This window comes from Choloepus didactylus, chromosome 13, assembly GCF_015220235.1.
Source record: "Choloepus didactylus isolate mChoDid1 chromosome 13, mChoDid1.pri, whole genome shotgun sequence".
NCBI classification, from domain to species: domain Eukaryota; kingdom Metazoa; phylum Chordata; class Mammalia; order Pilosa; family Megalonychidae; genus Choloepus; species Choloepus didactylus.
Genome location: NC_051319.1, coordinates 37,065,724 through 37,080,146, shown reverse-complemented (window position 1 = coordinate 37,080,146; position 14,423 = coordinate 37,065,724). Strand labels below are relative to the sequence as shown.

Genomic DNA, 14,423 nt, shown 5'->3' with positions numbered 1-14,423 from the left:
TGAAAAATATATAAAGAAATGAGAAGGGACTCAATATGGCACAATTCAAAAAATCAAATAAATATGGAAGTAGGAATTAGTGGAAGAATTGAGGGACAAAAAAGGTACAAGACTTACAAAGACTAAACAGCATAGTGGCAGAAAAAAAGTCCTGTATTATCAGTAGTTACCTTAAATGTAAATGGATTAAGCTCTCCAGTTAAAAGACAGAGACTGGCAGAATGGATAAAAAGCATGACCCAACTATATGTAGTTTAGAAGAGACTCATCTTAAATGCAAAGACAAAGGTAGGTTGAAAGTAAAAGGAGGGAAACAATACATCATGCAAATAGTAACCAAAAGAGAGCTGGGGTAGCTGGCACAGGACATATATACAGACCAATGGAATTAAATTGAAAGTTCAGTAATAGACTCTGACTTCTATGGCCAATTGATTTCTGACAAGGGTACCAAGTCCCCTCAATAGGGAAAGGATAGTCTCTTCAACAAACGATGCTGGGGAAACCAGGTATCAATATGCAAAAAAATGAAGGACCCTTACCTCACAGCATATATAAAAACTTAGTCAAAATGGATCAAAGACCTAAACATAAGACCAAAATATAAATCTTCTAGAAGAAAACATAGGGAAGTATTTTCAGGACCTTGTGTTAGGCAATTGTTTCCTAGACTTTACACCAAAAGAATGAGTAACAAAAGAGAAAATACATAAATGGGACTTCAGCAAAATTAAAAACCTTTGTTTATAAAAGAACTTCATCATGAAAACAATCTACAGAATGGGAGAAAATATTCAGAAACCACACAAGTTCAATATCCAAAAATGAAAAGAAATCCTACAACTCAACAACAAATACACAAGCAACCCAATTAAAGAATATGCAAAAGATCTGAATGGACATTTCTCCAAAGAAGATATATAAATGGTCAAAAAGTACATGAAAAGATGCCCAACATGATTAGCCATTAGAGAAATGCAAATCAAAACAATGATATACCATTCCATATCCATTAGAATGTCTACCATGAAAAAACAGAAAACTACAAGCATTGGAGACGATGTGGAGAAATAGGAACCTTCATTCATTGTTGGTGGGAATGTAAAATGGTCCAGCCGCTCTGGAAGACAGTTTGGCAGTCCCTCAGAAAGTTAGTACAGAATTATCATATGATCTGACAATTCCACTTCTAGGTATATACCCCACAGAATTGAAAGTAGGGACTAAGAAAGATAAATGCACACTGATGAGCATATTGACATTATTCACAATTGCCAAATCATGGAAGCAACCCAAGTGTCCATCAACCCAAGAATGAATAAATAAAATGTTGAATACAAATACCATGGAATATCATTCAGCTGTAAAAAGGAATGAAGTTCTGATACATGCAACAAGGATGAACTCTGAAGACATCATATTGACTGAAAACAGCCAAACACAAAAGAACAAATATAGTATGATCTCACTGATATGAAATAACTAGAATAAGCAAATTCATAAAGTAGAAACTAGAATACAGGTTGACAGGGGCTGGAGTAGGGGTAGAGAATGGACAGTTAATACTTACTTGGTACAGAATTTGTTTGGGGTGATGGAAAAGTTTTGGTAATGGATGGTGGCGATGGTAGCACACATTGTGAACATAATTTGTCACCATTGAGTTATACATTTGAATGTGGTTAAAAGGGGAAATTTAGGTTGTATGTTACTATAAAATTTTTTTTTAATTTTTAAAATAATCCATAGGACTGCACAAAAACAATGAACCCCAATGTAAACTATGAATACAGTTAATAAAATTATATTCTTTCATCAATTGTATCAGGTTCCACACTAATGCAACATATTAATTATGGGGTTTGAGGTATGGGAAGTTGGTATTTTCCATATGATTTTTCTATAAACCTACAACTTCTCTGATTAAAAAAAATATATTAAAAAAAAAAAAAAAAGTCAGCGGCATTCCACAAGTAATTCCATGTTGAAAGACGTATCCTAACGAAATAGTTTGGAACACAGAACTATATGCATAAAAATGTGTGCCTTCTAATTTAATTTAAAAGAAAATGCAAACTAAAATGTTTAAAAGGTAACATTCTAATTATTTGAGGTATATTCATATTATGGACTATTGTATCATTCAAAATGTTAAGATTTTTAATGAAGTGAGAAAGTGCTTCTGATATGTTTAAATGAAAAAAGAGGCAAAATTGTATGCATAATGCATCAATTACGTCACCAAGTTAAAAGGAACAAACTCTTAATGGTGAATTGAGAGAAACAGATGATTTTTATTTTCTTCACGTTTTTCTCTATTTCTCAAATTTCTGTAAAGAACATGTTTATTATTAAAATTATAAAAATGTTATTAGTGTTTAAAATGTCCATTTTAGAATCAAGGAAACTGAAGGTACACAATACAACCTTAGTGTAATTGTCAGACCCCGGATGGACACTTAGCTCCTGCCCGCCTAACTTCCTTCTTCTCTTTCTCCCTTTCTTTCCCTCACCTCTAGGTCAACCCTTAGGTTTTGCTCTTCCTTACAGCCCACTGAGATCTTATGGAGAATTCCAATTCTTTAATCCAACAAAAAAACAACTGTCCCCTACTGTCATCCACAGATTGAATGAACATGTTCTCCAAAGCGGTATCTGCAGGCTGGACCACAGCTCCAGGAAGCCACATCCCTTTAAGCACACTGCCCTCAGCATTTCACCAAATCTTCTTTACAACATCAAAAATCAATTTTTAAATAAAGTCTCTCATTCATTTAAAAACTGAAGTAAATGTCATGATGGTAATGACATTGTTTATATAAAGGTTGTTAGATATTTCTGAGATAAAGACTCATCTGAGTTCTCAATACCCCACCTCTCACCCTTTCCAGACACACACCATTCTCTTAATGAATGGACCATGAGAACAACATGATTCATTCTGTTTCCCTTCTTGCCTTAGCTACCAGGAAGTCCAAAATTAAGTTTTATATTCAATTGCTGTAGTGTTCCTTGGCCCCATTATCTCTTCTATTTATCTTTCGACTTATCCAGAGCAAGTTAATTTTGATTTCATTAGAACCAGGGTTTTATTTTCAGGTACTGTATTTTTAGAATTCAAGGATTATAGAAGCAGAAAAAAATACTATGCACGCAAAACAGATATATGTGTACACATGATACACATTTACATATAAGCATATACATTTAAATACTATGTATTCAAAGCAGGGGAGTGATTTTATGAAATTTCAACTCTGAAGGGAGCCTAAAGGCCAAAGGGAAAGATACAGAAAATACAGGGGCCAAACTAAAGGAGAGTAGTGGGGATTAAGAAGAAAGGCTGAACACAAAATATCAGGTATAATGGATATTTACACAGAAGTAAATAAGGGATTTGGGAGAAATGAAGGAGTGATCCGGCATCAGTGCACTAATCTGATATTTTGAAGTCTTACTTTTGTCTTACTTTTTGTGTGGGCACACAATTTTTTAAGTAGAGGAATTATCTTTATATCCACCTCAGGACCTATTAAATTTTTTACACAGTTGCATCTTAGTATCATCGCCAAGAACTTTCCATTTAAAATTTAACTTATTGTGGTTTAAGAATTATCAGTCAAAACTCCCAAATACAGTGGCCAGAAACAAGGTGGATGATCTGGTGGCCATCAGGATAACCTGGGAAATTTTTCCAAAGACTTCCTGGAACCTTGAAATTCTGCATATCAGAAGAGGGGAGGAAAGGGAGTGCCAGCCAGATGTAGTTAGGAAAAATCTAGGTGACTGACTCCTGCTTCCTGCCCAACCATGGAAAACATACCTACTCTATGATTTATGATTAGGAAAATAACAGGATTAGAAAATGTATGAATAGGAAAATAATCACTGTATGATAACAGGATTTCACAGGTTTTGTTCAGAAAACACAAAAATCTAGAAAGTCTTCTAATTGGAAAGGAATTGTGGGATGTCATAGGTAGATTCTAGGATATTTCAGTACTGTCTTCATTGTTTCAGAGGTTTTTCACATGCAAATCCTGTTACAACAGGAACATAATTATGGGATTAAAATACCTTGGTGCCCAAAATTAACAAAAGAGCAAGTTATCCTCTATATGGTTACACATTTCACAATTCTGGATAAGAGGTTCTCAATATATTTCCACCTAAGGAAACTGGTAACTAGCCCCAGTAAGGCCTAACAGAATTGGTAACTAGCCCCAGTGAAGCATAACAGAATTGAAGACCCACAAAATGATGTCCTAGATTCTGTAAAATTAACATTCTTCCCAAGGAATACAAAATTTTCCAAAAGGGAATTTAGATAGTAATAAAAACCTCTTGGTTGATGTTAATTTTCAGAGATTTTTGCTAGTCATGCATTGAGAGTATCAACTGTTTTCCTATGGTTTTTTTTTTTTTTTTTTGTACCAATAGGTAGGGACAGACAGGGTTTTTTCAAACAAAGTGAATTATTTAACTATGCAGCTAACAAACGGCCGAAAAAAAATACTTTTGCCTATTTCATGAATTTACTTTTTAAAAACTGAACTACCAAGACTGTTGCAATTTTCCCCTTATCTGTTGTTTCTCTCCATATTTCCAAGTCATTCTAAATTCTGCATATATTAGGTAATGCATATTATTTTACCTGAAATATAAATCTCCAATGTTCAACATTTTATTACAAATTTGGCAAGATTTTTTCTGTAAAAAAAAGATATGATGTGTTTAGAAAACATACAAACCTGAATTAAGTCTATCAAGTAATTTTGTAAGACAATGACAAAATGTAGTACAGTTATAATTGAAAATTTTAGTATCTGAATCATGCTTGCAATTACAAAATAATTTATCTGTTGTGGATACTGTTTTTCTGGGGCTTTTCTTTCTTACCTCTCTATAATCCAAGAAGAAATTAGTCAAGAAGCCTAGGAAGTTCCTATCATGAAAACACCTTTTTTAAAAAATAAAAATAAAAATTAGTACTTAGTTCATAGTACTTTTAAGGACTTCAGAAACAGAAATTTGTATGACCTTGTTATTCCTCACAACCCAGCATTATAGCTATTTATTTTCACCTACTTATTTAACTAGGGAAAAGGAAATAAGATTGAGCACAGATCATTTTGCAAACGACAGTGGTGGTCCATTTTGTTTCATTATTCAATGATCAGAGCTACAACTTTATTTCAAGTAGGCCATGTATACCTGTTCATCTTTCTCCATTCCCCAAGAGTATATTCAATAAGCAAATTAAGGGAGTTATGTTTTGAGATCTCTTCAAAGGCTTTCAACCAAACTGTTTAAAGAGCTGATAGACAAGAAGTTTGAATACTTCCAATATGTAAAAAGAACTATTTCGGGAATGTACGTCACTTCAATGAAACTCACTTGACTTGGAAGGTGAGTCTTTACACCAAAAAAAATTACTGAAGAATGGGACTAGAAAGTTTTAAAAATTATCATTAACTTCGAGTGCTTCAAAATCGATCTGTGGGCAGTTAAAATAAATGAAGTAAGAGAAAGATTTAAAAAAAAAAAATGCTTTCAGTGGGTGAAGCGAGACACCACTAAGTTTGAAAAGATAGTGTTTTCTTCAACTGATCGAAAAGGTTGTAACTGAGACCCGGAGTTACAGTTACGAAAGAAACCGTCAATTAAATTGCAGCTCGTTAGACTGAGACAGTTACTACCGTCCCTAGAGTTGCATTTTTGTTGCGAGTAGGCGTCACACCTTTCACCCCGCCCTCCAGGATCGGCCCTAGAAAGGAAAAGGTTATAGAAAGCTTTTCTTCTTCCCTCAAAGCAGCAAGAGCCACCCACAAATAAATCAAGAAGTCGGTCTCTATTTCTTCGCTGTCTCCTCGGGTGCCCCCAAGGAAGCTTCTGTCGCAGGTAGCCCAAGCGTAGGAGGCGGCGGGAAGTGACCACAGTTGCCCAACAGCTGGGTTCCCAGGCTGCCTGGTGTGACGCAGGAGTCCCCGCCCAGCCCCTCTGACGGACGCTCAAACGGGGTCGGTGACCCGCTAGAGAAGAGGGCTGAGGCCTGAGTTACCGGACCCAACGTGCAACCTGGCCCCGAAGCGCTGCCCCTCCGCTCTCGGAGCTGCAACGCCTTCTGCAGCCTCTCCCCACCACCGCGCTTCCCCGGTTCCTTTTCAGTCTCTCCGCCGCTAAATCCTTGCGCAACCATCCCAAGTGACAGCAGAATCCATACCCGCGCAGAACGAGCCTGCAGCTCCCACTTCCTGGAATCCAACTCCCAGCCATTACGGGAGGGCGCCCAACAGAGGATCAACCGGCCCCTGCCAGAGTCCGGTCTTCTCCGCGCAGTCGGCGTGCACGCTCTCATCAGTGCGCGTGTGCGCACTGCCCCATCACCAATCGCCTTTTTTCTACGCCCCGCGACTCCAAAACGCAGCTCCTCCCAGTGCCGGCGCGCCAGCCGAAGAGGTTCGACGTGCGCGCGCCCGCTGCCTTGCCTCGCGCGCAGTGGGGAAGGGGAGTGAGTAGAGGCGCTTACGTCGCGCGGGAGGCGGAGGCGACGGCGACCTCGGTGGCAGCGGCGGCGACTACGACGGAGACGGTTGCGCTCTCGCTGGGTCTCTCGGCGTCATGGCGGCTGCCGGGGGCCGATAAGCGGCGGGAGCGGGAGCGCGTGCGCGACGAAGACGACGAAGACTCGTTACTTCACTTCTCGCTGTCGCTTCCCTTGCCTTTGGTGCTTCAATAATGAATTGATTGTTGGATCTGCTCCTCCAAGGATCGTGCGTTGGTGCCGGGGGCCGGGGCTTCCCCTTCCCCTCCGCGCCCTTCCCCTTTCTCCTCCCCCTCCGGACTCTTGCTTACCCCGAGACGTCCGGGAGCCCGAGTACTCGGCAGCGGAGACCGCGGGCCCGGGCGCGGGGGAGGCCGCTGACCCTAGCCGGCTCCCTCCGCCCCGCGAAGCTCGCCCGCCCGCGGGTAAGAAAAGGGGACGACGGGCGGGTCAGGATGTGGCAGGGGGTGGGGGAACGGGAGCTGGCCGGGTGGAGGGCGGAGGCGGTGTGGTGTCCGGGCGGCGGCCCAGCAACCAGGCGCCGGGCGAAGGCCGGAGCGGCTTTGCGAGGGCCCACGGCGTCTGTCGGGCCCGGCGCGCAGGGGGCGTGTGAGCGAAGAGCGCAGGCCGGCGGCCACGGAGCGCATCCTCGCCCCGGGCTGGCTGGCCCTGTCCGCCTCAGCGTGGGGCGGCCAGACCGAGCGGGGAGAGCCGCGAGCCCTTGGCTGCTGCGTGGGTCCCTCAGCGACCTGGGCTTCCAACACGTGGGGAGCGGAGGGGAGGGGGAGGGCCGGCAGCTCTGGTGAGCCTGGGAGGGCGCGGGGCGGGTCTGCGGGAAGTTTGAGGCGGGAAGGGAGACTCTGGGACCGGGATGGGAGGCCTTGAGAGGTTGAGAGGGGAAGGGGGGCATCCGGGAGGGAGGCTGATTGGAGCAAAGCTGCTATGGACGGATTAGGGAGGAAGGAGATTACCAAATCCCTTCGGGGACCACTTCTAAAACTTAGTAGGAGCAAAGCAACTGTTAAAAGACGGAGGATAGATGAGAAGGATTGAAGGGTATAACTACTTTGGGACGAGTCATTGTTGAGACGCATGAGAGTACTGCGTGCGCTCTAAGCTTCAGAATTTAGAGTTATGAGAAGGGTCTCAGAAAGAGGACTTTCTCGGGGAAGGGAGAATAGGAGGAAAAAGGAAGTTACAATGTACAGAGAAAGCCATTTTGAGGGGCGAAAAGAAAGAGAAAAGGAAAGAACGAAACGAGGAGTGAACTTTCTTAGCGAAGAGAGACTTTCGGGAAAGAGTAAGGTTGTTAGAGTACTTAGTTTTTGAGAATATAATTTTTTAATAACAGTCTTGGAGTGGGGTTGGAATTAATATTTAACTTTAGGAATAAATGCTGAGTCAAATGGTTACATTTTAGAGAACCCGGTCTTGTAAAAAAGTCTCCTGTACTATAGTCTCTTGAGAATTAAGGTCTTAATCTAGATGCAGAGTTTGCTATGATTGAGTTGGCAGCAACCTATATTCCCCTCTTTTTGTGGAATGGAAATAATCGTAGGAGTGAATTCTCTGCTGAGATCGGAGGACAGCACTGCTCTGTCGGCTGTCTTGGTACTTTCTGACTGGGGAAGGATCTGACGTCTCCTTCCCCCGCTTCTTCCTCTCCCTCCCCTGCCAGAGATCTCCTTTGTTTATTCGTGGATGGCTTGTAGGTGACTGACTCTCCAGTGTTGTGCTGAAATCTTGAAAGATGAAATGCTGTGTTTTGGTCCATTATTTTGACCCAAGATCCTTACTTAATTCGGATGTGGTGTTTATTCTTTTTCTATTACTTTTTTTTTTTTTCCCTTTTTGATTCATGGAATCTCAGCAAATCCCAACTGGATAAGTATTAAGTTTTATCACTCCTCTAGCAATTTACCTGTCAAAATGCACATTTATTTTGAGGTATGCGTTTTGCTAAGATTATATGGTACCCTTTTTTTCTTTTGCTCTTTTTCTGTGAGGATTTTCAAAACATTTCCTCACTGGAGTATATGAAGTTTTGGGTGCAGGAATTGGGGGTTGATTAAAGGTAAACCCCACCCCCCACTCCCACTTCATTTGTTTGTCTAATAAGACTTCATTTTCTGTTCTTGGGATATGTGTGTATGTTACAAAGTACCACTTTGCTTTATTAATCGATGAAAATATTGCTGAAGTCTCTAAAAATTTTATCAGTCCACACATTTTAATTTATTCTGTCAAAAATATATATTAGCAGTAGTTGCTTAAAAGTAATCAGGATTGTATTAACGGAAATATTTCAAGTTAAAGGCCCCCATGCCTTCCTTACCACCTCAAGTCTAACTGGTCTAGGTAGGTTTGTGTCAATTCTAGACAGACTTATCTTTCTTTTTCTGCAGGAAATTTTTTAATTTTTTTAAAAAATATGTTTTCTTTAGGTAAATCAGAAAGGGTCCCAGGAAACTTGTGAATGTTGGAGACGATACACCTATGAATTTTTGATATTCAAGGAGGAGTCAGTATTTATATTCATCTTTTAAACTGGGAAGATTTATATTTTATTTTAAACCTTCTTGATATTTACAATGAATGGACATAGTGATGAAGAAAGTGTTAGAAACAGTAGTGGAGAATCAAGGTAAGCACTTCATTATGAAGTATATATTATGAAAAGCATTGAAAACTTGTCTGTCTCTTTTTTGCCTATTTTTTCTAATAGGCAGCATAGTTTTCAGATTTCATATTCTTCCTCTTAGCTATCCAATATCCTAAGTTTCTGACATGTCTATTGAAGTTTTGTTGGTAATAAAGATTTTAATTATTTTTTCCATTCAGATATACAAAGAAGAATTTAAATATGAAAAATTTGGCTTATGTAAATCTATTTGAAGATTTATATTGTTTTGGTTAGTAATTAAAGCTGGAACAAGTAAAAAATGAGACATTTAAATCGATTTGACTGAGGGCAATTTCCGTTAAAGGAAATAAGAATTTATTTACTGATCTTTTTCTGGCATTTTGTCGTCTAGACCAGGGCTGTCCAATATGGTAGCCAGTATCCACATGTGTCTAACTACGTTTAAATTACATGTTAGTCAAAATTCAGTTACTCGGTCACACTATATGCATTGCAAGTGCGTAACTGCTACATGTGGCTAGTGGCTAGCATATTGGACAATGCCAATATAAAAGTTTGCATCATTGTGGAAAGTCAGTGTTGATGTGGATATTTGTTGAAGTATTGCTGCATCCTGTTTTTTTGTTTGTTTGTTTTTCTGTTTTCTTTCCAACACGAGTTTTAATTATGAAGGAGTTAAGAGTTCTTATCTGGGCCGTGTCTTTGCAAAGAAATTGTAGATTATAGTTTATTCCTATAAACTATGTTGAGCTATTGTATAGGAAACGTCTTTAAATGCAAAGATTAAATTCTTCTGTAGCCCCAAATTTTGGGTTATCTATACTTTAATTATACAATCCATGTAGTTTTATGTACTCATGTACAGATTAGGCGAAAGAAGGCTGGATCAAGACTGCCTGGTTACCTCCAGTTTTACTTCTTATTAGCTCTGTGAATTAAGGCCAATTACTTAACTTCTGGGGCTCTGATTTTTGCCACTACGAAGTAGGGATTATAGTATTATTTACCTTATTTAAAGTTGAGGATTGAATAAGATGCTAAAATAGTTTTTAATATAAGCACTCCATATTTAGTATAGTCAGCATCATGTTTTATGTAATATAAAACATAACAGAAACATTATTACAGTGATAGAGAATTAATTAACGGTGATGGATGGACAAGAAACAGGAAAGTTTGGGCAGCTAGGAGGGTTTCTGAAAACCCAAAATGTTGGATAGAAAATGAAGGTGTGGTATACGTATCTGACCTGTGACTTGGAATTTTCTGGACATGCCCAATTTCAATATTCATTCCTGTGTTTGTATAATTTATCAGTTTTCATGAGCAGACTGGATAACAAGAAATCTTAGGTGTACTTTGAAGAAAAAGAGCAGTTATGGAAGGCAGCCTGATTTAGTTGAATTGGTCTTGAGTTATAAACCTGAGTTAACACCATCTCTACACTAGCTATGTGACTAATAATTTTCTCAACTAGAAGATGAGAAGGGTTGAACTAAGTGATTTTGAAATTTCATCTTATCACTTATTAAATTTTATAGTTTCAGACAACAAGAGTTTGAATAGAATCACCGGAGTTGAGAGGATAAATTAGAAAAATATTGAATCTGAGGTTTGATTCAGATTTCTATAGGTATACTGACTCTAGAAGGCAAGCAGAAGAGTCACTTGATGATACCACTGTCCACATTTTTTTTACTCATTAGTGAGCAGTGAAGTGGTTAATAGGTAGAAATATCTAGAGGAGATACAGGAATCAAACCACCTGCAAAATAGAAAAGAAGACCCTTGAGAATAAGTCCAGTAGTTGGTTATGCTTACCTGTTAAAGTAATCTTACATGTTTTGGTGCCATAGTTAGCATAATAGAAAGTAGTAAGTCAATTATATTTGATAGTATGTTTGAAAAACTTAAAACCAAATTTTCTTCAAGGAATCTGTTACTATGTAATGGCAATGCCTATTTCCTCATTATTCTAAGTTACATTTTTATGTTACTCATTTTCTGTGCTTCTGAGAAGGGTGGTTTGTCACACTATCTAGTTCTTGCAGCTGCCTTGGAGTTTATCTGGAGGAGAGAAAAGTGCTACCATTTTGCTTTCGTTTTCTTCTTTACCACTGGTATGCTATCCCTTTCCTTTGCTCTACTATCATTGTTACTGATACTCAGTTTTCATCCCTTCCCCACAAAGCTTCCATAATATGTAGTATTGAAAAAGGGAGCATGTGCCTGGTTGAAAGACTGAGAAAGTGAACTTCACAGATGGAGGGATTTTCTTGGGGGAAAGAGTTACCATAACTGTGAATGTTAATCTAGAATGATAAGAGGAGATATATGCTCTCCTTTTAAGATTGATACACATTGTAAATAGTTCTTAGAAAAAGTTGACTTTTATAAGCTGGAATTTTAAAATCTCTTTGCTTCAGTATTTCCATTTTCCTTTTTGGAAGTTTATGAAATGAAATAGAATTAAGCAGGATGTCATTTGGTATTTTGGGTAGGTGTAATTAGCTTTCTACTGAAAAAAAAAAAAAAAGGCTTTATTCTTTCTGTGTGGAGAGCTCTATGTAACCACTGACTGAAAGGAAGAAAAATATAGAGGAAAATAGGCCCCTGGCTATGCTGTAACTGACAATTTTGAAGCTTATTTACTAAGAAATGTGGGCCAGGATGCACCTGTACCACAGTTTCAGCTCAACACAAAGTTTTATGTAACTGAAGTTAAGTTTTCTAAAGATACTACTGGGATATTTCAATGCATCAGATCCCAGCTGTGTGGATTTGTATTGTTATTTGCAACCATGTTTTTCAAATCTTGTTAGACATTTTTTATTTTAAAGTTATTTTGAATGATGATTTACTCCGAGAATGGATATTGGGGTAAAATTAGAGATTAGAAATACGTGGTCACATGTTTCTCATCTTTGGATGATTGAGGGATGCTTAATGCTCAGAATTTTTTTCAGTAATGAAATTTGAGAATTTAGTTGAATCACTTTAATTAGCTCCAATGTAAATTATGCTTTTGCATAATTCTTATAGAGTGGTAGAAAATGTTGGTGATGTGCTATAATGGTCTTAACTATTTAGAATAAATTTGCAGCTGGCAGTGGAGCCTGCTAACTTGATTCTTAGACTTTTTTTTCCTTATTTCCCTGTAGCTTTTTACAGCATTAACAATGCTTGATTTAATATAGTAACATAATTTAAATATTTATGTGCAACTTTTGTGTTTAGAGGGTAATCTATGTTGCACTTAAATTCCTTGGTTTGTAGTAAATATTTTAACTATTGTTTTATGCTTTAAGAATCTTTTCTGAAGCTCAACTTTTAAAGTGTTTTAGGGAGACAGTGGTGGTAGGCAGTGAGTAGGAATTATAATCTGGAAATTCATAGGCTTTCAAAAATGTCTTTTTAAAGGCTTCTTAAAGAAAGTTCCCCAGTGTGTCCCAGATCTACTGAATTGGTATCTTCACATTAATGAGATTCCCCGGTGATTTGTATTATATTAAAGTCATATATAAAAGTAATGAGAATAATAAATGAATTCCCATGTACACCTCATCTAGCATCAACAGTTTTTTATCTCATATCCAAACTAGTTTAATCTGTAACTCCTACCTACCCCCTTCCTCCACTAGATTATTTTGATACACATCCCAAGAATCGCTTAATTTCTAGATGTGTTAGAATTCCACATGAGGTAATATTGGGCAAAAAACAAATAAGCTTTACTTGGTTGTTATAAACATAAAGCATGGAATTAGGTATTTTCTCATGTCATTGATGTTGTTACAAATTTTCTATGTATTTTATGAAATTTAGTGACTTCTGCTTGTCTGTATAAACAGCCCTTATTTTTCATCTGAACATTACTTGAATGCTTACTAGAGGATATTTACTTTTCAGTTTCCCATATTTACCTCAGATTCAATGTGACTAAACCAAATAATCATCTTTGAAATTAGTCATGCTAAATGTTACCCTTCCTAAATCTAGTTCTAGCAGTTTTATTTTTCACATTTCTTCAGTTAGAGACTTTAAGGTAATAAAATCATATTGTACTTTTTTAATCATATTTTTTATTGTAGATTATAACATGTACATAGAAGTGATAATTTTCCAAGTATAGTTTAACAAGAAGTTAAGAGAGCAAATTTCAAAGAATATTACGGGTAACAGTTCCACAGTTTCAGTTATTTCCTTATTGTGAAATATAACATATGCAAAAAGGTAATATCTTTCTAATATGATTTAACAAGTAGTTATATAGGAAATTTCCAAAGTTATGTGTTACAGTACCATAGTTTATTTCCTTATTGTGAAATATAACATAAATACAAAACATGATAGCTTTCAAATTACAATCTAGCAAGTAGCTATAGAACAGATTTCAAAGGATTCTGTAGGTTATAGTTCCACCATTTCAGTTCTTCCCTTCTTGCTATTCTAATACCCTAGCAACTAAGAAAAAGAAAATTATATAGAGATTCAGTATTCATATTCCTTTGTTAAATTCCATCTTGTCTGTTGCTACCCCTTCTAATTTAATCACTTTCCCAGTCTTCATGGATGTCTAGGCAGTGATCACTCTAACTTGTTCGTGTTGAAAAGGGGTGTTGGCTTTGTGAGAAAAGGGGTCATAACTGGTTGATGTTCTTGAAGAGGCTATTGTCTCTGGGTTTTGGGACTTAGCTGGCATAGGAGTTCTCTGAAGGATTTAAGTTTCTGAAGAATAAACTTAGTGTAATAAAATCATATTGTACTTTAATGAAGAGTTTATAATACAATTTTGTTTTGGATTGATAATTTAAGATACTAAAAGGAATTGTCATGTTTGCGCGTCACTGCCTAAATTAAAGCATAGGCAACAACTGGTTTTCAGAGTTACATATATGGAAAGATATTTTCTGGCTTTTCTCAAACCTTTGATAACATTTCATTGCTTATAGAACAAGATAGATTAGTAACAGGTTCTGCTACAGTGTAGTCTTGTAGAATTTAAAGATAGGACTGATATCTAGTTGAGTCCTTTTTTTATAAATGTCTTGATCTAAGGCTAACATATTTTTTTAAATTTTTAAATTTTTATGTTTTGCTCCTTAAAAATATGGAACGCTTCATGAATTTGCGTGTTATCCTTGCTCAGGGGCCGTGCTAATCTTCTCTGTATGGTTCCCAATTTTAGTATATGTGCTGCTGAAGTGAGCATTAATGTATTTTAAACAGTGAGTT

General features: G+C 37.7%; 1 protein-coding gene and 1 non-coding gene across 3 annotated transcripts in view; one reads left to right on the top strand and one right to left on the bottom strand.

The window, feature by feature from the left end:
* Positions 1-6,475: 6,475 nt before the first annotated feature.
* CHD1 (chromodomain helicase DNA binding protein 1) overlaps positions 6,476-14,423 on the top strand; it is an 80,306-nt gene continuing 72,358 nt past the window's right edge. Inside the window, exons 1-2 of one of the 2 annotated variants that reach the window (XM_037802157.1) lie at positions 6,476-6,969; positions 8,989-9,188. In XM_037802157.1, coding sequence (XP_037658085.1) covers positions 9,136-9,188 — 53 coding nt within the window. In that variant the 5' untranslated portion in view covers positions 6,476-6,969; positions 8,989-9,135. The remainder of the gene's footprint in view (positions 6,970-8,988; positions 9,189-14,423) is intronic. The other variant, XM_037802158.1, reaches the window with a different exon arrangement.
* LOC119508629 lies at positions 14,293-14,400 on the bottom strand. The gene has a single exon (XR_005211530.1). It is a non-coding gene; the product is annotated as a U6 spliceosomal RNA (small nuclear RNA).